The sequence below is a fragment of the Saimiri boliviensis genome, chromosome 1 (assembly GCF_048565385.1).
Source record: "Saimiri boliviensis isolate mSaiBol1 chromosome 1, mSaiBol1.pri, whole genome shotgun sequence".
Classification (NCBI taxonomy): domain Eukaryota; kingdom Metazoa; phylum Chordata; class Mammalia; order Primates; family Cebidae; genus Saimiri; species Saimiri boliviensis.
The window spans coordinates 178,552,765-178,575,021 of record NC_133449.1 but is presented as its reverse complement, the minus strand read 5'-3'; the positions used below and the strand labels follow the sequence as shown (position 1 = coordinate 178,575,021).

Sequence of the window (22,257 nt, the reverse complement as noted above, 5' to 3'; positions counted from 1 at the left end):
TCATTCAGCTCTTTACTTGTTGTTAGGACAAACCGATAACTTAAGATACTTACATTGCTGCACTAGAAAGTGGAAATCCTACAATTGACTTTTAAATTCCTTCTGAACACAAAGAAACAATAAATTTTGAGATGATGGATATCCCAATTACTCTGATTCGATTATTATGCATTGTGTGGCTTTATCAAAAGATTGTATGTATCCCATAAATATATATAGCTATTATGTACTCATAATAATTAATACTTTTAATATAAATAATCAAAATAACATAGGCACAAAAAACAAAAAAAAAATTTGTATAATACTGGACCTTCAAGCAGCATTGTTCATTCCCCCTTTTGTGGGTGAAATGATTTCCTCTCTTGATACCTATGATTCTATATTCTGTTTATTTTTCTCCTCTTTTCCAGCCACTCTTCCTTTTATACCTGACTATGGAGTTTTCCAGGGACTGACCTGGGCCCACTTCTCTTCCTTACTCCATAGATACTCTTTTCTAGGTGATTTCACCCTTTTCTATGACTTTAAAAAAGTATCTATAATACAGTATATCTCTTCCCCTGACCTCCAGATTTATAGCCAATGGCCTTCTCAACATTTTCATCTTCATGCATCCTCAGAACTCCTTTTTTCCTGTCACACTAAATAGCATCTTTATCCATCAAAGATGCTGTTCTTAACATTTCTTTTTCCTTCATCATTTGTATCCAATCTATCAACTCTACAGGCAAAATTATTTTGAATACACGCGTATGTCTTATCTCTCCTATCAAACACTCTAGTCAAAGCCACCACAATCTTTCACCAAAAATCTTTATAACTTCCTACAAATGGGTCTCCCTATTCACACTCTTGTTCCCTTTTAATTTGCTCCCTATTTCCTTACAGTGACAATCTAGTGTAGGAGAAAGGCTTTAGATCTGGAAATACCTGCAGAACCTCCTCAAAAAAACTGGTGAAAATCTAAAGCTCAGTTTTCTCAGCTATAAAATAGGTAAAAACAAACAAACAAACAAACACTAACTACTAAAGTGCCTGGAATGATATAAAGAAAAGACATAATTAATGAAAAGTCACTCAAAAAGTAGCTCTTGCTACATAGAAAATAAAGTCCCAAATTTTCCCCAAAGACCTCCAGATTCTGGCTGGGCTTGATGGCTCACACCTGTGATCCCACATTTTGGGAGGTTGAGGCGGATGGATCACTTGAGCCCACGAGTTCAAGACCAGCCTGAGTAACATGATGAAACCCCGTCTCTACAAAAAATATGAAAATTAGCCATGTGTGGCAGTGTGTGCCTGCAGTCCCAGCTATAGGTAGGCTGAGGCAAGAGGATCATCTGAGTCTGGGGAGGTCAAGGCTGCAGTGAGTGGTAAGTGAGCCACTGCACTCCAGCCTGGGTGACAGAGCAAGACACTGTCTCAAAAAAAAAAAAAATCTCCAGATTCCAAGCCTAACATATGATTCACTAGTAATCTTCAGCATTATTCAAAGGGATGCTGGAAAAAATGTAAAGTACACTGGTCCACCTAACCCATCCACAGTTTTGTTTTCCACAGTTTTAGTTACCTGTGGTCAACCACAGTCCAAAATATAAAATGGAAAGTTCTGGAAATAAACAATCTGTAAGTTTTAAATTGCACAACATACTGAGTAGCATGATGAGTAGCATGATGAAATTGTGTGCCTTCCCCCTCAGTCCAGTCCACTTCAGGATCATTAGTTACTCAGTAGCTGTCTCAGTTATCAAATCAGAAAAATACAGTATACACAGGGTCAGTACTATTAACATCCACTGGGGGTCTTGGGATGTATACTTCACAGATAAGGGGGACTACTGTACATTTTCATTTTTTTTATAAAATTAAATAATCTATTTGATAAACTCCCAAAATGCTTTTAATTACTGACTTAAATAGCTGAAAAAGAATTCCTTTAAAGGTGTTAGTTAAGGCTAGATACAGTGGCTCATGCCTGTAATCCCAGCAATTTGGAAGGCTGAGGTGGTAGGATCACTTGAGGCCAGGAGTTTGAGACTAACCTGGGCAATAAGGGAGACCTCATATCTACAAAAATAAAGAAAAAAAATTAAAAATTAGCTGGGACTGGTAGTACATGCATGCCTGTAGTTCCAGTTACTCAGGAGGCTGAAGCAGGAGAAAAGCTTAAGCTCAGAAGTTCAAGGCTGTTATGAGCTATGATCGCAGCACCGAACTCTAACCTGGGTGACAGAAAGAGACCCCATTTCTTAACAACAAAAAAAGTAAATTTAAAGTGTTAGTTAAAAGTATATTCTTCATTAATAAAATTCATTATGATTTATGTGTTATTCTGCTTCAATACTTGCTTTTTTCTTTGTTTTTTCAGGAGTTGAAGGGCAAGTTTCCTCAGCAAGCAAAACCTCACAAGCTGCATTATCTATAAATAAAAACATAGTTTAGCGTTCTACTTATTTCATCTGTCATTAACTGTAAGTCCAAAAACCAACAGAATTCAAATTTGACAAAACAAAACAACATTTTTTAAAACCCTTGATTTTAATGACTATGCCTTTGTTAATAATTAAACAAGAAAAATTTATGTATGTTGAATAATAAAAACATCCTTATCTTAAGAGCTCCAGGTTTCACAGAAGCAAATAAAATACATATAAAATATTTTCTTTTCAGTTAGTAGGAAAAGTGATTATAATTCTTCATTCATTATCCAACTATTTCCCACTCCCACATTTTCAAGCTCTTTTCCTACTGCAACTTTTTCTTTTTTTAAATTTCAATAGCTTTAGTGGTACAAGTGGTTATATGGAAAAATTCTATAGTAGTGAAGTCTTGGCTTTTAGTGTACCTGTTTACTGCAACTTTTCTATCAGCATTTTAAACATACTCAAGCCTCTCTCTTCAAAAACTTTTCCTGTACCTCATATCCATCTCCTGCTACAGACCCTATTATCTCTTCTTTCCCACAGGCACTCTTCAAAGATCTGTCCACGTTTACTAACTTTATTTCCTCTCCCTCTATTTACTTCCAAATCTAAAGTATCCAGTTGCACTCCCACCAATATCAGCAGAAACTTTTCCTGTCCTATCTCATTGAACCTTAATACAACAGGCTGGAACATTTCCAGCTTGGCTCCTTTTTATGTCTCTTCTTCAGTCTTGAGTCTTCCCTTTTCCGCTCTCTGGACTCAATCCAAGCAACAAATATTTATTGAGTGCTATGTGCCAATTTTGCCTATCATATGGATTTGAAATTGCACATTCAGCTTTTCTTTTTCCTTTTCTTTCTTTCCATTTATTTATTTATTTATTTATTTTGAGATGAAGTCTTGCTCTGTTCCCCAGACTAGACTGCAATGGTTTGATCTGGGCTCACTGCATCCTCCACCTCCTGGGTTCAAGTGATTCTCCTGTCTCAGCCTCCCAAGTAGCTGAGATTACAGGCACGCACCACCATGCCTAGCTAATTTTCATATTTTTTTTAGTAGAGATGGGATCTCACCATGTTGGCCAAGCTGGTCTCGAACTCCTAACCTCAAATGATCCACTCACCTTGGCCTCCCAAAGTACTGGGATTACAGGCATGAGCCACCATGCCCTACCTGCCTAACTTTTTGTTATTTTTAACACCACTACCTGAATTAAGGCACCAAAAGATTTTTCTTTAGATTTCAATAGCATTTCAATTCACCTCCCTCTGCAGTCCATTATCCTTGTATACCTAAAATACAAATATTGTTTGCTTAAAACTCTTCAAAGGCTTTCTACTGCCCTAAGTTAAACTCAAGCACCTTAATTTACCATTACAAAGTCCTTTTTATGATCTGTGTATTGTTTACGTATTCCTCAGCCTCACTACAGAGGCCAATAAGGTTGAAGACAAAATACACTATGCCCAGTTAAATGTGAATTTCAGATAAACACAGAATAATATTTTAGTATATCACATTTAATAGTACAAGTATGAGCAGTATTTAGGACACACTTACATTAAAAATTATTTGCTGTTTATTGGAATTCAAATTTAACTGAGCATTCTGTAACTTTATTTTCTAAATCTGTCAACACTAGAGACTGATCATTCCTGCCATATGGATCTTTGTGGGTAAGATGAAACAGGTGGTTTGAGAGCTCTGTAGGAGACAAAACAAATACTAAGATTTGGAAATAGATTAGATAGTAGCCTGAGAAATGATAAAAAAGGAAATGTCAAGGTTGACCCTCAGGTTTCTGGTTTGCTAAACCACATCTGGTAACGAAGCTGGAGAATAATAGAGTAGAACCAGGTTAGGTCTTGGCTGTAATGATTCTTAGTCCTCAATCCCCATTTTATTTCATAATCTTGATAACTTTTGTCATAGCTGGGATTATTCTTTCCTTAAAACACTCTCCTCTCCTGGCTTCTGAGGCATCATTCTTCCTGGTTTTCCTACTTCAGCACCAGCCACTAGGTCTCAGTTTCCTTTGCTGAATATTTCTCCCTTTCCCTACTTTTAATGTTGGAGTTTCCTATTTCCATTCACTGTATGTTTTTTAAAAATTATTTTTATCTCCTACATTATTTCATTTAATCCTGTGGTTTCAAAACATCTCTTTGCTGACTCCAAATACGTATCCATAGCCCCAGCCTCTGGCATGAACTCCAGACTCCTCATCATAAACTGTCTTCATAACATCTCTACTTGAAAGCTAATAAGCCTTTCAGTTTTAAAATATTTTATTAAAGTATACCATAAATATAACAGTCACAAATCTTGGTATATATATATATATATATATATATATATATATATATATATATATTCATCCATGTCTCTACCACCCAGATCAAGATATAAAATATCTCCAGCACCTGAGAAGTTTTCTATGTGTTCTTTCCCTGTTGGCTTCTCCTTTCCAAAGACTACCAGTGTTTTGACATGTCACCTTGAATAGTCTTGCCTGTTCTTGAAGTTTATATATGAAATTATATAGTATATACACATTGTATCTATGTTCTTTCATACAACATTATGTGTATGGACTGACAGATCAAATTTAATATGTCCAAAAACATTTCTGTTAATGGTTCTCCCAACTTGCTCTGCCCTATAGTGTGCCTATCTCAGTAAATGGTATCATCATTCAACTGATTTCTCAAGAATTTAAGACTCATCCTTGACTTCTGTTTTTCTCTCTTACCTAATATCCAGCCTAATCACAAATTCCTGGTATATCTGCCTTTAAAATATAATCCAAACCAGACCACTGCTACCACCTTGGTCCAAAACACTATTATCTGATCACTATAATAGTTTAATAAGGTCTTCTGGCTTCAACTCTTGCCTTCTTAGTCTGTTCTACACATAACAGTCCAAATGATTATTCTAAAATATATATCTGAGTCTTTGGAACATAGAAAAGTAACACGTCTTAGAACCTTAGGACCACAGACTTATTGGACCTAGGAACACAGAACTCAAGGGCTCTTAGAAGCTTGGAGTTTCTCCAGCTTAGCGTTTGCTCCTGTGGAGTAATGGATAAAGCAGAAACAATAGGTGAAACACAGTGGTTTCTCAGATATTATATTTAGTTTATTTTACATCTTACTAAAACATTTATGAATATCCTAAAATGGTAATGTCCAGTGTTGTAGCTACTGACCTATGGGGCTATTTAAATGTATTAAAATGAAATAAAATGTAAACTAAAAAAATATATATCTGATCATGTCATCCCTCTCCTCTAAGATGATCTAAGATGTATTTCTCAGTACACTTAGAATAAATGGAGGAGTGCGTTGTAGGGAAGGTGGGGGTGGTTAATGGGTATTTAATTGTACATTTAAAAATAACTAAAAGAGTATACTGGATTATTTGTAACACAAAGTATAAGTGCTTGAGGGCATGGATACTCCACTTACCCTGATGTGATTATTATGCATTTCATGCCTGTATTAAAATATCTCATGTAAGCCATAAATATATATACCATCTATGTATCCACAAATATTAAAAACATTAAAAAGAAATGTGTAATAAAATTTCTAGAGCAAGAAGTAAACTATTTAACTTTAAATTTAAAATTACCGCACAAAAGTAAGAATACAAAAACATACAGAATTCAAGAATCATTATTCTGCCCTACCACCAAGCTTCATAAATATTTTCCATAGCAAAAGAAACACTTTTTATTAGGAAAAACCTAGGTAAAATTATGGTTGTTTTTGGTACCCTTACCACTTTCGCTATAATTATCACTCATCTGTTATTGACACATTCCCTTATTCTTTGATCTGTAAAACAAATCCTTCTAATGCTAACCCTCCAGGGTAGAAGGTATTACTCCTTCCAAGGATTTTGTGCTTTTACAAGTTTAATTTTTATCACTAAACTAGTTTTGCTTAGAACGGAAAGCATATTAATCGTCTTATACCTCTATTTCCTAACTTAATGTGCAGGATTTTGTAAATGCTCATTAAGATAACTTACTAAAATGAAGATTTTGCACATATATATTCATACAAACATTTACAACCATCAAGAGCAAAATCAGTAATTCTCCAAGTTTACTCTCAAATGGATGCTATAAAACTTGATGCAAGAAACACAGAAAAGAGAAATCTGTATAGCAGAGGTTAATAAGGATGTAAACATCTTGCTAAATTTATTCTCATAGTAAATTACATAAAAAAGCATTAATAATACAAGACACTTTGCTGATCCCTTTATTTTTCAATCATTATGCATAACCACAATATATCTGTTTACTTACTGTCCTCTCCTACAATTGAAATCTACAAGGGTAGGAAAAGTGTATCCCCTCCCACTAGTATACACAGCAATGTCAAGTACAGAGTTTATGTTCAGTAAATGTTTATTAAATGAATAAGTGATTGATGCTGTGGAGATAGCTAAGGCCCACTTTCTAATCTCACATATCTTCATTTCTTAAATACAATCAAGCTAAAAAGTACCGTTCACCAAGCTACTAACTTCGTTAATGCATGTTGCATGTAGCAAAAATACAGAATCATTTATTTTAACAGAGTAGTACAATTATTACAGAAAATAATTAGTTTCATTATTTATTACCTGATTCTGAAGTTGAAGCACACTTTGCTTTTGGAGAAATATTTTTATCTTCTACTGTCATCACTCTAAAACAAGAACAAACTAGTCAGTAGTATTTTCTAAATCAGTAACTTTCAAAAATCCTCAAATAATATTTAAAATAAAGATATTTATGTGCAATTAATTATCCTGTGGGAAAATATACAGTTAATTAGAAAATGTTATTGTATTTATATAAACAAATAGTTTAGTAAAAAAGACAATAATACATTTTGTACATTTATCGGTGTAAAGCAATATGTATAGAGAGCAGGACACAGTGTTTAGAATAAGACAGACCTTCCTTTAAACCCCAGTTCTACTACTTATACTTTGAGTGGCCTCTGGAAAGCTACTTAGCCTGTCTTGAGTCTTGGTTACCTTACTTATGTAAAAGGGATAGCTATCTTGTTTCCTAAGATTCTTGTGGAAACACTTTTAACATACATGAGAGATTGATGATGATGATGATGATGATTGAGAGTCTTGCTTTGTTACCCAGGCTAGAGTGCAGTAAAAGATTTTTTTTGAAATTAATATGATGGGTTTTTTTGGTACTTCTACAAATTAGACCACCTCCAATTCTATCTAAATGTGTAGGAAAGGACTAGCTATAAATAAGAGGAATAAATACCAAAGGATCAAAGTTCAGCCTTTGACCACAAAAATGGGATTTCTGAGTCCCTAGCAAGAAAATGCAGTTGAAACCCAAGGTGAGAAGGGGATTTTCTAAATTCCTATACCGATTAATTGAATAGTTGAACTCAGTAAACAGGTATAATTTTATCCTTTCATATTTCCCTTTAAACACATCCTGTCAAAATACTACTTTCTTGCCTCTGAATGAACTTTCAGGTAGATTTCTTTTTACTAATGCCTTTCTGGCATTCTCTTATAAGAAGTAGTTATTTATAGGCAACACAAAGTTCAGTGTAATATCACAACTCCAAACTCTTCTTATCTAATTTAAATTTTTTCCTTTTCTCAGCTTGGGCTTGATTTAGACTCAGAATATGCTGTAGGAAAAGCAACCACCATTGCTTTTGTCTCTATTTCTTGTTCTTTTCTCTTACCTATTTGGAAGTTATTCTTTTTGTTCCTCTGGCAGTGAATTACAGTGAGTTCTAGAAATGCACAGGAAAGGTCTTTCTCAGCCTTGACTGATACTCTTTTGTGCCATTGGTATCTCTGGGGTATGAAAGATAATCAAAGGCCGGCTCTTTCAAACTTGAAGTATTCTGAAAAGTTCTTTGGAGGTTTACCTAGCACTGGGGCTCTCTCACTTGCTGCTTTTTATCATCTCCTCAGCTTTTGCCTTTGATGACAGAACACCCAACCACTTTTGAGTGAGGTTACTTCATCCTTTGCAGGAAGTCATATTGGGCATAATCCCTTTCAAGATTATCCATAATTATTCCCCTTCTATGGAATCCATATTTGATGTATAGGCACTATGCACAAATCTTTGTCATGTCAAACTCTAAAAGTATATCTAGCTTCCTCTTTATTCTGCCACTCCAAAGAACCTAATAGACTCTCTTGCCTTTAGAGTTATCAGGTATGAGTCAGAAACTAAATCCCAGGGACATATGCTGAACCTTTCAAATGGTTCTCTTGGAAATTCCTCGCTTGTGTTGAGGTGAGGGGGAAGTCTCCTCGCTCCCTCCAAATGACACCAATAACAGCTCTTGTCAAAGAAATAGGCATTCTTGGACTTTGCATCCTTTCCATGTATTCTTAGCCTTTTCTTAGTTTGGAGATGAGTAATGAGTGAATGCTGGTAAAACTGGGTTTTGATCTCACCTTTTACAAACTCCACACAGATAATTCTACACAGAATAAGGAATGGGGGTACTTGACAACCATTTGTTTTCATCTGTAAGATCATTGTCCAAACTCTAAGACACCATGAAAACCACATTTAACGTTCTGCCACATTCCTCAAGTTCCTATTAACATATGTTAAGTTAAAACACAACTACAGAGTTCTACTATTAGCCATTGCTATGGTTTGAACGTTTGTTCCCTCCAAAATTCATGTTGAAATTTAATTCCCAATGTGAGAGTACTGAGAGACAGGGCCTTTAAGAGGTAACTGGATCATGAGGGCTCTGCCTTTATAAATGGATTAAACCATTCATGGATTAATGGAGTAATGGATTAATAAGTTATCATGGGAATGGTATGATGGGCTTTACAAGAGGAAAAAGGCCTGAGCTACTGTGCTCAGCCCCTTTGCTATGTGATGCCCTTTGCCACCACAGGACTCTGCAGAGTCCTCACCAGCAAGAAGGTCCCCACTAACTGCAGCCCCTTGACTTTAGAATTCTTAGCCTTCATAACTGTAAGGAATAAATTCCTAGCCAGCCATGATGACACATGCCTGTAGTCCTATTTACTCAGGAGGCTGAGGATGGAGGATCACTTGAACCCAGGAGTTTGAGGATACAGTGAGCTAGGATGGTGTCACTGCACTCTAGCCTGGACAACAGAGTAAGACTCTGTTTCTTAAAAAAAAAAGAAAGAAAGAAAGAAAAGAAAAGAAAAAAAATAAGATAGGAAAGAAAGGAAGGAGGATAGACGGATGGAAGGAAGGCAGAGAGATGGAAGGAGGGGTGGAGAGAGAGAAAAAAGAAAAGAATGAGAAAGGAAAGAAACAAATAAAAAGAAATAAAGAAATGAAAGAAATAAAAAGAAAGAAAGATAGATAGATAAATAGATAGATAGATTCCTTTTCTTTGTAAATTACCCAGTTTCAGGTATTTGTAATAAGCAACAGAAAGCAGACTAAGACAACCATATGATACAGAAAAAGCTACGGAAGTTAACAAAGATAGATCCCTCCTCTACATCTTCCAGTCTAGAGCATTATTACAAAGAAAAGGGGGATAAAGACTTAGAAAATAAACAGATAGTGGGAGCTGACTTTTATCCCTCAAGCCCAAAATATAAAGATAGGGGTAATAAGTGGGAAGATGACATTAGAAGAGGTGAAGAGAAAGCCAGAAGGATAGGGAGTATGTACCAAATTTCATGTTTAGAACTCTAGGAGATGTCCACACAGGGTGGAAACAAGAAGAGCTGGGGATGTTCAGGCAGAGAGGGGACCTCAGTTAGCCCTTCTGAGATTCTCTTCAATCCTGTGCATTGAGAACAAGTTCTCAAGGTTCCATACACCACACACAATGAAGAAAATGGCCAAATTTATAGCCAAAACACCTGAATAGGAGTGCTGGAGTGAGGTGACTTTACTACAAAGATTGCAGAAAGTCACCTAGTCATAGTCCAGATACTTCAATGAGACTCAAAGGGTTTGGGAAAGCAACAGAAACCAAGGTGAGGTAAAATCAGCAATGGAGGACCTCAGGTCCTAAATAAGGCCTTAAGTTTATGAGTCAATGACTTTTTTTCCAGTGGAGCCTAGACCAGCTATAGAACCAGTCTAGAAACCTGGCAGCATCAATCAGTAAAAATCCAGAGACAGCTTATGGGATTCCAGATACTCTCAGGTCCCAATCTTACCCTTTCCCCAGGCCTGCTAGAAGGCTACATAAGGTCTGCCCCATTCCTATACACCTACGTTTAAAGTGACTATTTGTCCAAACTGGAACATTTCTGAGAGTACAAGGGTACTCTATTAAGAATAAGGCCAGAAAAACAGGTACATACTGAGACTGCCCAGGCAGGTAACGGGATATGATCACCTACCAATATACCATTCTCTGGGATATGGAATGGGGATAAAATCCGATTCAGCATTCACCCAAAAAGGACTTCTAACTGGAAGTAAATGGATGACAATAAGTAAGTTTAACTCATGATTTCCCAGCTAAATAGGGGAGAAGGGTGATGAGGGTTTATGAGAACTTTTGATGAGTTATTTTTAAAAACAAAGGTATATTTTCTTTGTACATGTAAGTGGTAGGTTTTATTTTTCAAAGAGAGGTCAGTATTTAGATGAGACAGGAAATAGTATCAGATACACATGATCAAGTGTTTTATTACATTTGCTCCATGTAAATACATATGTGACAGTCATTAAAGTGGATCTACAAAGAAGTTATAGCAATATAAATAAAACTCCCTTTCTCCATTAGCTACTATGTCGAAGTTGTATGGATTTTACTTTGTGAATGTGCCACTTAAATAAGGAGAATGCCAGATGTCTAGTAGATAATAGGCACTCAAATCTGGTATCATTATTATCCAAATATCACTCTATCCTTCTTAAGAATATATTACATTATAGATTGTGGAAGGAATTTTTTAAGTGACCTTAGTCATTTATATTTACAATTTTCATTGTAATTTACTAAAAGACAATTCACCCAAAAACAACAGTAACAGATTTTCTTTTCTTCAGAAATTTCTCACCATTTAGATGTGGCATATTTATAAAGAGGCTATCATACTAACGCTACTCCCTTCTCACTCTACAAACTTTCCTAAGGAGACAACTAGGCCTTCAGCCCAGTACTTTTCCCTTGCTCTCCAGGCCGGGCCATCCAACTCCTTGCTGGACATCTCCACTTTAAAGTACTGTCAGTACCTCAGTGTCACCGCAACCCACTCTTGCTTTTTCATTTGTGTTCCCTCACCTAGTGAGTAAGTTTTCATGCAATTTCCTAAGTCAGAGGGCTGGGGGCCAACTTGAATTTCAACTTCTTCCAATTTGTCATTAAAAATTATTGACTATCCCTCTTGAATTTGTCTTCAACTTTTCCTTTTTGCTATTGTTGCTGAGGGCAGAGATTTTAAAATCAATTTTGTTCACTACTATATCTCTAGCAATTACAACAGGTCTGACACGTGATGAGTCCTCAACAAAAAACAAATGAAGACCTGAGTTTGTGGAGAATCATACTTGCTATAAAAGTATTATAAAATAAGGTTTCAAAAGCTTGATACAATTAAAAATTCTTTAGTTCTTACATTTTTCTATGGCACTTCTGATAGTCTTCTGAAGAGGTACCTAGGAAAGAAAACAAAAGCAATCTATTAGAAATATAATTGAATCCATGTCCAGATGGGATCACAGCCAAATTCTACTAGATGTACAAAGAAGAGCTGGTACCATTCCTTCTGAAATTATTCCAAACAATTCAAAAAGAGGGAATACTCCTTAACTCATTTTATGAGACCAACATCATCCTGATACCAAAACCTGGCAGAGATACAACTAAAAAAGAAAATTTCAGGCCAATATCTATAATAAACATCAATGTAAAAATCTTCAATAAAATACTGGCAAACCAATTGCAACTGCACATCAAAAAGCTTATCCACCACGATCAAGGAGGCTTCATCCCGGGTATGCAAGGCTGGTTCAACATATGCAAATCTATAAACGTAATCCATCACATAAACAGAATGAAAGACAAAAACCACATGATTATCTCAATAGATGCAGAGAAGGCCTTCAACAAAACTCAACAGTGCTTTATGCTAAAAACTCTTAATAAACTAGGTATTGATGGAACATATCTCAAAGTAATAAAAGCTATTTATGACAAACTCACAGACAATATCCTATTGAATGGGCAAAAACTGGAAGCATTCCCTTTGAAAACTGGCACTAGACAAGAGTGCCCTCTCTTACCATTCCTATTGAACATAGTATGGGAAATTCTAGCCAGAGCAATCAGGCAAGAAAACCAAATAAAGGTATTCAATTAAGAAAAGAGGAAGGGGTCTTCTAAATATACAATCATGACAATTTGACTCTATTTGCAGACAACATGATCATATATTTAGAAGACCCCATTGTCTCAGGCCAAAATTTCCCTAAAATGATAAGCAACTTCAGCAAAGTCTCAGGATACAAAATCAATATGCAAAAATCACAAGCATTCCTATACACCAATAACAGACAGAGGGCCAAATCATGAGCAAACTCCCATTCACAATTGCTGCAAAGAGAATAAAATACCTAGGAATACAACTAACAAATAATGTAAAGGACCTCTTCAAGGAGAACTACAAACCACTGCTCAAGGAAATGAGAGGACACAAACAGATGGAAAAACATTCCATGCTTATGGTTAGGGAGAATCAAGATCATGAAAATGGCCATACTGCCCAAAGTAATCTATAGATTCAATGCTATCCACATCAAACTACCATTAACCTTCCTCACAGAACTGGAAAAAACCACCTTAAACTTCATATGGAGCCAAAAAAGAGCCTGCATAGCCAAGACAATCCTAAGCAAAAGAAAACAAAGCTGCTCAGTGAAATCAGAGAAGACAGAAACAGATGGAGAAACATCCCATGCTCATGGTTATGAAGAATCAGTATCATGAAAATGGCCATACTGCCCAAAGTAATTTACAGATTCAACACTATCCCCATCAAGCTACCAATGACCTTCTTCACAGAACTGGGTAAAAAAAAAAACACCTTAAACTTCATATGGAACCAAAAGAAAGCCTGCAAGCCAAGTCAATTCTAAGCAAAAAGAACAAAGACAGAGGCATCATACTACCTGACTCAGAACTATACTACAAGGCTACAGTAATCAAAACAGCATGGTACTGGTACCAAAACGGAGATATAGACCAATGGAACAGAACAGAGGCCTCAGAGGCAACGTCACACATCTACAACCATCTGATCTTTGACAAACCTCACAAAAACAAGCAATGGGGAAAGAATTCCCTGTTTAATAAATGGTGTTGGGAAAACTGGTTAGCCATGTGCAGAAAGCAGAAACTGGACTCCTTCCTGACAACTTACACTAAAATTAACTCCAGATGGATTAAAGACTTAAACATAAGACCTAACACCATAAAAGCCCTAGAAGAAAACCTAGGCAATACAATTCGGGACACAAGCATAGGCAAGGACTTCATAAATAAAACACCAAAAGCAATGAGAACAAAAGCCAAAATAGACAAATGGGATATAATTAAACTTAAGAGCTTCTTCACAGCAAAAGAAACAATCCTTAGAGTGAACCAAGAACTAACAGAATGGGGAAATGTTTTTGCAATCTACCCATCTGACAAAGGGCTAATATCCAGAATCTACAAAGAACTAAAACAGATTTACAAGAAAAAAACAAACTCATCAAAAAGTGGGCAAGAGATATGAACAGACACTTTTCAAAAGAAGACATTTATGTGGCCAAAATACACATGAAGAAAGCTTGTCATCACTGGTCATTTGAGAAATGCAAATCAAAACCACATTGAGATACCATCTCACACCAGTTAGAATGGTGATCATTAAAAAATCTAGAGACAAGATGCTGGAGAAGATGTGGAGAAATGGAATGCTTTTACACTGTGGTGGGAGTGTAAATTAGTCCAACCATTATGGAAGACAGTGTGGCGATTCCTCAAGGATTTAGAACTAGAAATACCATTTGACCCAGGAATCCCATTACTGGGCATATACCCAAAGGATTATAAACCGATCTATTATAAAGACATATGCACACATATGTTCACTGCAGCATTATTTACAATAGCAAAGACTTGGAACCAACACAATTGCCCATTAAAGATAGACTGGATAAAGAAAATATGGCACATATACTCCACAGAATACTATGCAGCCATAAAAAAGGATGAGTTCATGTCCTTTGCAGAGACATGGATGAAGCTGGAAACCATCATTCTCAGCAAACTGACACAAGAACAGAAAACCAAACACCACATGTTCTCACTCATAAGTGAGTGTTGAACAATTAGAACACATGGACACAGGGAGGGGAATATCACACACTGGGGTCTGTTGGGGTTTGAGGGCTAGGGGAGGGATAGCAGGAGGTGGGGAGATTGGGGAGGGATAACATTAGGAGAAATATCTAATATAGGTGACCAGGGGATAGAGGCAGCAAACCTCCATGGCATGTGTATACCTATGTAACAATCCTGCAAGATCTGCACATGTATCCCAGAACTTAAAGTAAAAAAAAAAAAAAAGAAAAAGAAATATAATTCAAAGACAAACCATAGGCAAAAATTAGGTAAAAATGAGTATTTCCCCCCAAGTGTAGTTTATTTTCATAACTTTTTAAATATTGTTTTTTGTGTCTGCCACTTCAATTAGGTAAAAATATTTTCAAAATATCAAAGCAAAAAAAGTTGCAAAATTTTATGAGACACAGGAATCTCTCCCTTGTATTTGAATAGTTCTTTATAATTTTTGAAGTCTTTTTACATCTAGTATCTTTTTTTTTTACAACGATTTTTACAACGATTCTGTCATGTAAATATATCAATTTATTATCCCCATTTTATATAAGAAAAAAATAACTGGTCAAATCACAAAACTAGGCCAGGCATGGTGGCTCACACCTGTAATCCTGCACTTTGGGAGGCCAAGGCATGTGAATCACCTGAGGTCGGGTGTTTGAGACCAGCCTGGCCAACATGGTGAAACCCTGTTTCTACTAAAAATACAACGATTAGCCAGGTGTGGTAGCATGCACCTGTAATCCCAGCTACTTGGGAGGCTAAGGCACGAGAATCACTTGAACTCAGGGGGTGGAGGCTGCAGTGAGCCGAGATCACACCACTGTACTCTGGCCTGGGCAACAGAGTGAGACTCCATCTGAAAAAAAAGATTTACAAAACTAATAGTCAAATACTAGTTGAATACCAAATATATGGAAACATATACTAGTAGATTGATTAGTCAAGAGAATTTCTGCCAACCCACATTTGAATGCCTCAGGTACATTAGGATATTACTAGGAATAGAAAGAACCATGAGTATAGTTGTCTAAAGAAATCAAAATCTTTAGTGGCTGTGGCAGTTTGCTTACGTTAGAATAGAATTTTAAAATCTCCCCAATTAAGCAGAGACAAAGTAAATGATGCCTTTAAGCATTTCCTAAAAGGGAGGTTCTCAGAACATAAAGGCTACAGTGGCCACTTATCATCCAGCATCTACTCTATTTTTGCCGGTAACAGTCACCTGTTTTGCTTTGTTTTGTTTTTCCTGATGGTTTAGGCATAGCCTACAACTCAACGCAGTGAGAGCTCTGCATCTCCCTGGACACAGTGACTGGTTCAGGGAAAGGCATATAAACTAATTAAGCCCATGTATAAGGTTCAGGACTTCTGTTCCAATACTTGGGAAAGAGAAACACTTTTTAAAATGGATTTGAGGCTGTGAGTATGTAACCCTAGAGCTACCAAGAGTTGCTCTAGGAAGGGACTTGACTGGGAGCATAACTGACACAGAGGGATCCAGAGCCAAGAGATAGAGAGGAATTGGGTCCTACTGGTATCATTTAAAACCCTGGATCAAGTTGCATATATTTACCTGATTTATTGCTGAATTTTTCAGTTACATGTGCTAACAAATTACCTCTTTAACCTAATATTGTTATATTTTTTTGACATTTGCAAGGGACAAGGACCCTAACCAAAACATTTGCCAAAGAGACAGGCTGCTTCTTTGAGCACTTTATTTCAGCAAAGGAGATGCCAAACTAAACATAATACAGAAGACAAGGCCTTCAAACACTGTAGATTGCCATCTAGACAGCTATCAACTTTCCAATAAAGGACCTCTAACTCAATGTTTAGTTCTTTGACTAATATGCCCCTTTCTTAGCAGCAGGCACTAATAGGTGGGCAGACAATATCCATTCCTATTCCCCTTCTCCATTTTCCTTGCCTTCTACCACAATAGAGGATAGGAAAGCAAGATTTCTCAACCTCCCTAGATGCATGACCCAGTTCTGGCCAATAGACCAAAGTAGAGGTCGGCTGGGAATTTCTGGGAAAGCTTTTCTTCTTCCCATAAAAGGATATATGTGTGGCTACTCCTGCCCCTCTCTTTCTTTCTACCAGAAACAGGGGTGTGACACTTAGAGGTTTAGCAACCACCTTGCAACTATGGGGTAACAAGCCAGCACCCTTGGTTGTATGTTGACATAAGAGCCTATGATCTTGATGATATTATTGAGTTGCTACACTAGCTCTGGGCTGGTACACATAAACCTAATATAAATAAAAAATTTTTGCATGACAAAAAATACCATAAACAAAAAGACAACTGACAATCTGGGAGAAAATATTCATAACATATGAACAAAAGGTCACAGACAAAAGACCAATATTCTTCAAATAAAAATGACACCTAAACATATCAAAAATGTTTAAACTCACATATAATTATGGAAATTATTAGGAGTTTAAACATATAATTAAAATAGCACAGATATATCATTTCTCACCTATGAGAATAGCAAAAACTAAAAAAAATATGACAACACATTCTTGGTAAGGATATAGGGAGACCAGCACTTTGACACATGGCTGTTGGGAATGCAAACTGTTATAATCCTTCTGGAGGAAAATTTGGCAATATCCAATAAAACAATATATGCATTTACCTTTTGACCCAGCTATTCTACCTCTGGAAATCTACCTTGAAGACACACTGCCAATAACATGAAATATATATCATAAGTTTATGATATAAGTATTGTTTTTAGTGGCAAGTATTGTTAAGTATTGTTTATAGTGGCAAAATATTGGGGGAAAATCTAAATAACCAATTTATAGGTATTTTTGAATAAGCAAAAGTACATCCACACAGTGGAGTACTGTGCAGCTGTAAAAAATAAGAGGAAGATCTCTATGTAAACCAACGTGCAGTGATTTCTACTACATACTATTAGGTGGAAAAATTGAAGTGAAAAAAGAGTAGTTATACAGCGTGCTACCCTTCATGTAACAAAGAGGAAGATATAAAGAAATACACAGATATCTCCTCTTTTGTACAAAAGAAACACAGGAAGGATAAGCCAAAAACTAAAAAGACCAGTTACCCACAGCGGGTAGGGGAGAAAAGGGTAGAAAGAAGAGAAGAATGGTAGCTGGAAGAAGGAGAAAGTGATAAGTTTCTGAGAATACATTTTTATACAGCTATGACTATTAAAACCACAGTAATATTTCATATTCCTGAATACATAAGCAAAACCAAACAGGACAGGTGAATGCAAAAGTAAATCCAACAACAATAAATAAGTCTAACTATACATATTACAGGTGAATAACTTCTCATATGCTAAGAGCAGTGGGGAGAAAATGAACTTACATAACTTTGGAAAATTAGTATTTTGACTGGATGCTGTAATGCTAAAGACAAAAAGGACTGTACATAAATGCTGTAATTTATTCACTAAATGTGTTTCTTTCAGGGGACTGGGTTAACACCTCTGAAACTACTCTCTATATATACTAGAATTAAATAAATAAATAAATTCAATAAATAAATGATGAAAGTATTGGATTTCAAACCATAGAATAAATATCCATGAGTATACAGTGAATAAGAAACCAAATAAACAGCAGAAAAGAGAAAGTTCTTCTTTTACAGTAGAATTCCAATTAATGAAAACAGCAGAAAAGAGTAGACTAAAAAAAAACACCATTAGACAGACACCACAGTAACATGGGTTGAAGTCAGCTGGCTCATTTAACGGCTGCTAAAATTAGTGAAATAAAGTTCTAGGGGAAACAGAGTTTACAGTCTCAAACTATCTTTTTGTAGATATTCAAAAATTACAAAGAGAAAACAGCAATTTTTAATTGGAGAAATTCAGTAGATACTGGGTTAACCAAATGATGAAGTTTAACATCACCAGTAATCACGAACCCCTTGATACAATATGAGGCACTGCAAAGGCAAAACATCATTTCTGTAGTATTCTTACCAAAACTCCGTAACTTCATTCCCCTACCCGGCTTTTTTTTGGAGAAGATTCTCATTCTGTCACCCAGGCAGGAATTCAGTGGTACAAACACGGCTCACTGTAGCCTTGACCTCCTATGCTCAAGTGATCCTCTTACCCTTCCACCTCAGCCTCCCGAGTAGCTGGGACTGCAGGCACGCACCATCACATTTAGCTCATTTTTTATTTTTTGTAGAGACAGGGGTCTCACTATGTTGCCCAGGCTGGTCTCGAATTCCTGGCCTCAAACAGTCCTCCCACCTCAGTCTCCCAAAGTGCTAGGATTACAGATGTGAGCCACTGCTCCTGGCCACAACTTCATTCCTGTCATGAGGAAACATCCAGTAGATAAATCCCAACCAACGGACATTCTACAAAGTAACTCATCAGTAATCTGAAAGACTGAGGAACTATTACAAACTGCAGGAGACTAGGGAGAAATAACAATTAAATATGACGTGGGATCCAGGATAGGATCATGTAACAGAAAAAAAAAAAAAAAGACTGAAAGTCTAAAAATAGTTCAAAATAAAAAGTTATAAAAGGCTGAGTGCAATGGCTTATGCCTGTAATCTCAGCACTTTGGGAGGCCAAGATAGAACTGCTTGAGGCCAAGAGTTGGAGACCAGCCTAGGCAACATAACAAGACTCCATCTCTACAAAAAATTGTCTAAATTAGCTGGTTGTGGCCAGGTGCGGTGGCTCAAACCTGTAATCCCAGCACTTTGGGAGTCCAAGGCAAGTGGATCACCTGAAGTCCGGAGTTCAAGACCAGCCTGGCCAACATGGTGAAAAACCCCGTCTCTACTGAAAATACAAAAATTAGCTGGGTGTAGTGGCATGCACCTGTAATCCCAGCTACCAGGGAGGCTGAGGCAAAAGAATTGCTTGAACCTGGGAGGCAGAGGTTGCAGTGAGCCAAGATCATGCCACTGTACTCCAGCCTGAATGACAGAGCAAGACTCTGTCTCAAAATAAATAAATAAAAATAAATTAGCTGATTGTGGGTGTACATGCCTATAGTCCTAGCTACTTGGGCTGCTAAGACTGGGAATATCACTTGAGATCAGAAGTTAGAGGTCATAGTGAACTATGACTGTACCACTGCACTCCAGCCTGGACAACAGAGTGAGACCCTATCTCAAATTTTAAAAAGTTATTTAAAAAGTAAACCCAGCCCAGGGCAGTGGCATGCCTGTAGGGAGGCTGAACCGGGAGTATCACTTTAGCTGAGAAGTTCAAATCCAGCCTGGGCAACATAGCAAGATCTCCAAGCTACAATTTTTTTTAATTAAAAAAAGTGGCTCACACCTGTAATCCCAGCACTTTGGGAGGCCAAGGTGGGTGGGTGGATCACAAGGTCAAGAGATCGAAGCCATCCTGGCCAGCATGGTGAAACCCTGTCTCTACTAAAAATATAAAAATTAGCCAGGTGTGGTGATGGGCAACTATAATCCCAGCTACTTGGGAGGCTGGGAAAGGAGAATTGCTTGAACCTGGGAGGTGGGGGTTGCAGTGAGCCAAGATTGTGCTATTGCACTCCAGCCCAGGTGACAATGCAAGACTCCACCTCAAAAAAAAAAAAAAAGTAAACTCATACATACTTATACTATTATTAGATATTATCTATAGCCAAAGGCAATCCAACTGATAAACTTAGCTTAGAAATCATTCAAGAGAAAAAATACTTTGCTTTTCCAACATAGATAAGAAATGCTCTCCTGTATGTGTGACTCACTTAAAATTGCAGAGACATTTGAAAACTGTGGTGCCTTCTCTATCGCTACTGCTTTACTAGTATCCAGAAGAGTAGAATTCTTCCACTGCATGTGTTCTTCTAAGTTGGGACACTCCCAGTCTAAAACAGCAGAGAAGAAATTGTGTAAGACTTTGAACAACAGCCTACAAATGATGGGTTACCTCCTACCTCACCGTAGGTCCCCAACCCCTACCAAATGATCTTGGTATGATCTTGGCTCACTGCAACCTCTGCCTCCTGGGTATTATAATAGAAGGTTTTGGATGAGACAGAAAAAAAAAATAAGCCTGATAGATCAATGAAGTAATAGTCTATGTTCTATTCTGGTTCTCTTATCCTGTCTTCCTTTATAGACTTTTGTACCATAGGATTATTGATCTAAGAGACAGGTAGCACACATATGAGCTGCCTGTTATATTTTATAAATGTTATGCCTATGTGCCATTAAAAATAACATCACTAAATAACACACAGTCAGCCCTTTGTATCTATGAGTTCCACATTTGTGGATTCAACCAACCATGGACTGAAAATATTCACGAAAAAAATTGCATCCATATTCAACATATACCGACTTTTTTTTCTTGTCATTATTCTCTAAACAATATCGTATAACAACAGTTCTGTTTATATAGCATTTACATTGTATTAAATATCATAAGAAATCTAAAGATGATTTAAGGTATATAGGAGGATGTGCATAGGTTACATGCAAATACCATGGCATTTATATCAGGGACTTCAGCACCCACAGATTTTGGTATCCAAGGGAAGTCTTGCAACCAATCCCTACGTATACCAAGGGACAACTGTATATAAACTGCTATTATTTAATATCAGTTTTAAGCTTTCCAGTGACTTTCCACTATGGAAGAATAAGGCTATCCCCACCTTTCCTACCCCTCCCATTGTCCCCATATTGTTATATCACATATTAAGTTAGATTAATATTCATGTAGACATTATGATGATAAAATGTTATAAAAACGCTGTTTACTCTGGTGGTATATCAAGATCACCTTTTGTTTTTCCTGGAGTCAATACAAGTCCCTTTCCTTATTTGTTTAGTTTTACACACACACACACACACACGCATACCACACACACAAGCTTTTTTGAGATAGTCTTGCTATCTCGCCCAGGCTAGAGTCTGGTGGTATGATCTTGGCTCTCTGCAACCTCTGCCTCCTGGGTTCAAGTGATTGTCCTGCCTCAGACTCCCGAATAACTGGGGTTACAGGCACCCACCACCATGCCAGGCTAATTTTTGTATTTTGCAGAGGCAAGAGTTTCACCATGTTGGCCAGACTTGTCTTGACGTCCTGACCTCAAGTGACCCACCTGCCTCAGCCTTCCAAAGTGCTGCAATTACAAGCGTGTGCCAGTACTCCCAGTCTCGCTATATTTTTAAAGCTATTTAATCTCAAATGCTACCAAACTGCATGAGTCCATTCCATTTATTCTATTCCCTGGTGTTCTAAAATTTCATAATGCTGTGCCTTGGTGTTTTTCATCTGCTGCACTAGGCACACTATGGTCCTTTTAACCTGGAAACTCATAATTTATAGCTTGAAAAATGTTATTGAATTATTTCTTTGATAATTTTCTTCCTTTTTTCCATTATATTTTCAGGGAACTCCTATTATTTGATGTTGGATTTCATATACTGTTCTTCTATCTTATCGTTTTTCCTCTAAATTTTAATGTTT

General features: G+C 36.8%; 1 protein-coding gene across 1 annotated transcript in view; it reads right to left on the bottom strand.

Annotated features, from left to right (window-relative positions):
* MEIKIN (meiotic kinetochore factor) overlaps window positions 1-22,257 on the bottom strand; it is a 109,708-nt gene that overhangs the window by 59,506 nt on the left and 27,945 nt on the right. The window contains exons 6-9 of the mRNA XM_039469492.2: window positions 20,528-20,647; window positions 12,024-12,063; window positions 7,074-7,138; window positions 2,352-2,422 (exon numbers count right to left, since the gene is read on the bottom strand). Coding sequence (XP_039325426.1) covers window positions 2,352-2,422; window positions 7,074-7,138; window positions 12,024-12,063; window positions 20,528-20,647 — 296 coding nt within the window. The remainder of the gene's footprint in view (window positions 1-2,351; window positions 2,423-7,073; window positions 7,139-12,023; window positions 12,064-20,527; window positions 20,648-22,257) is intronic.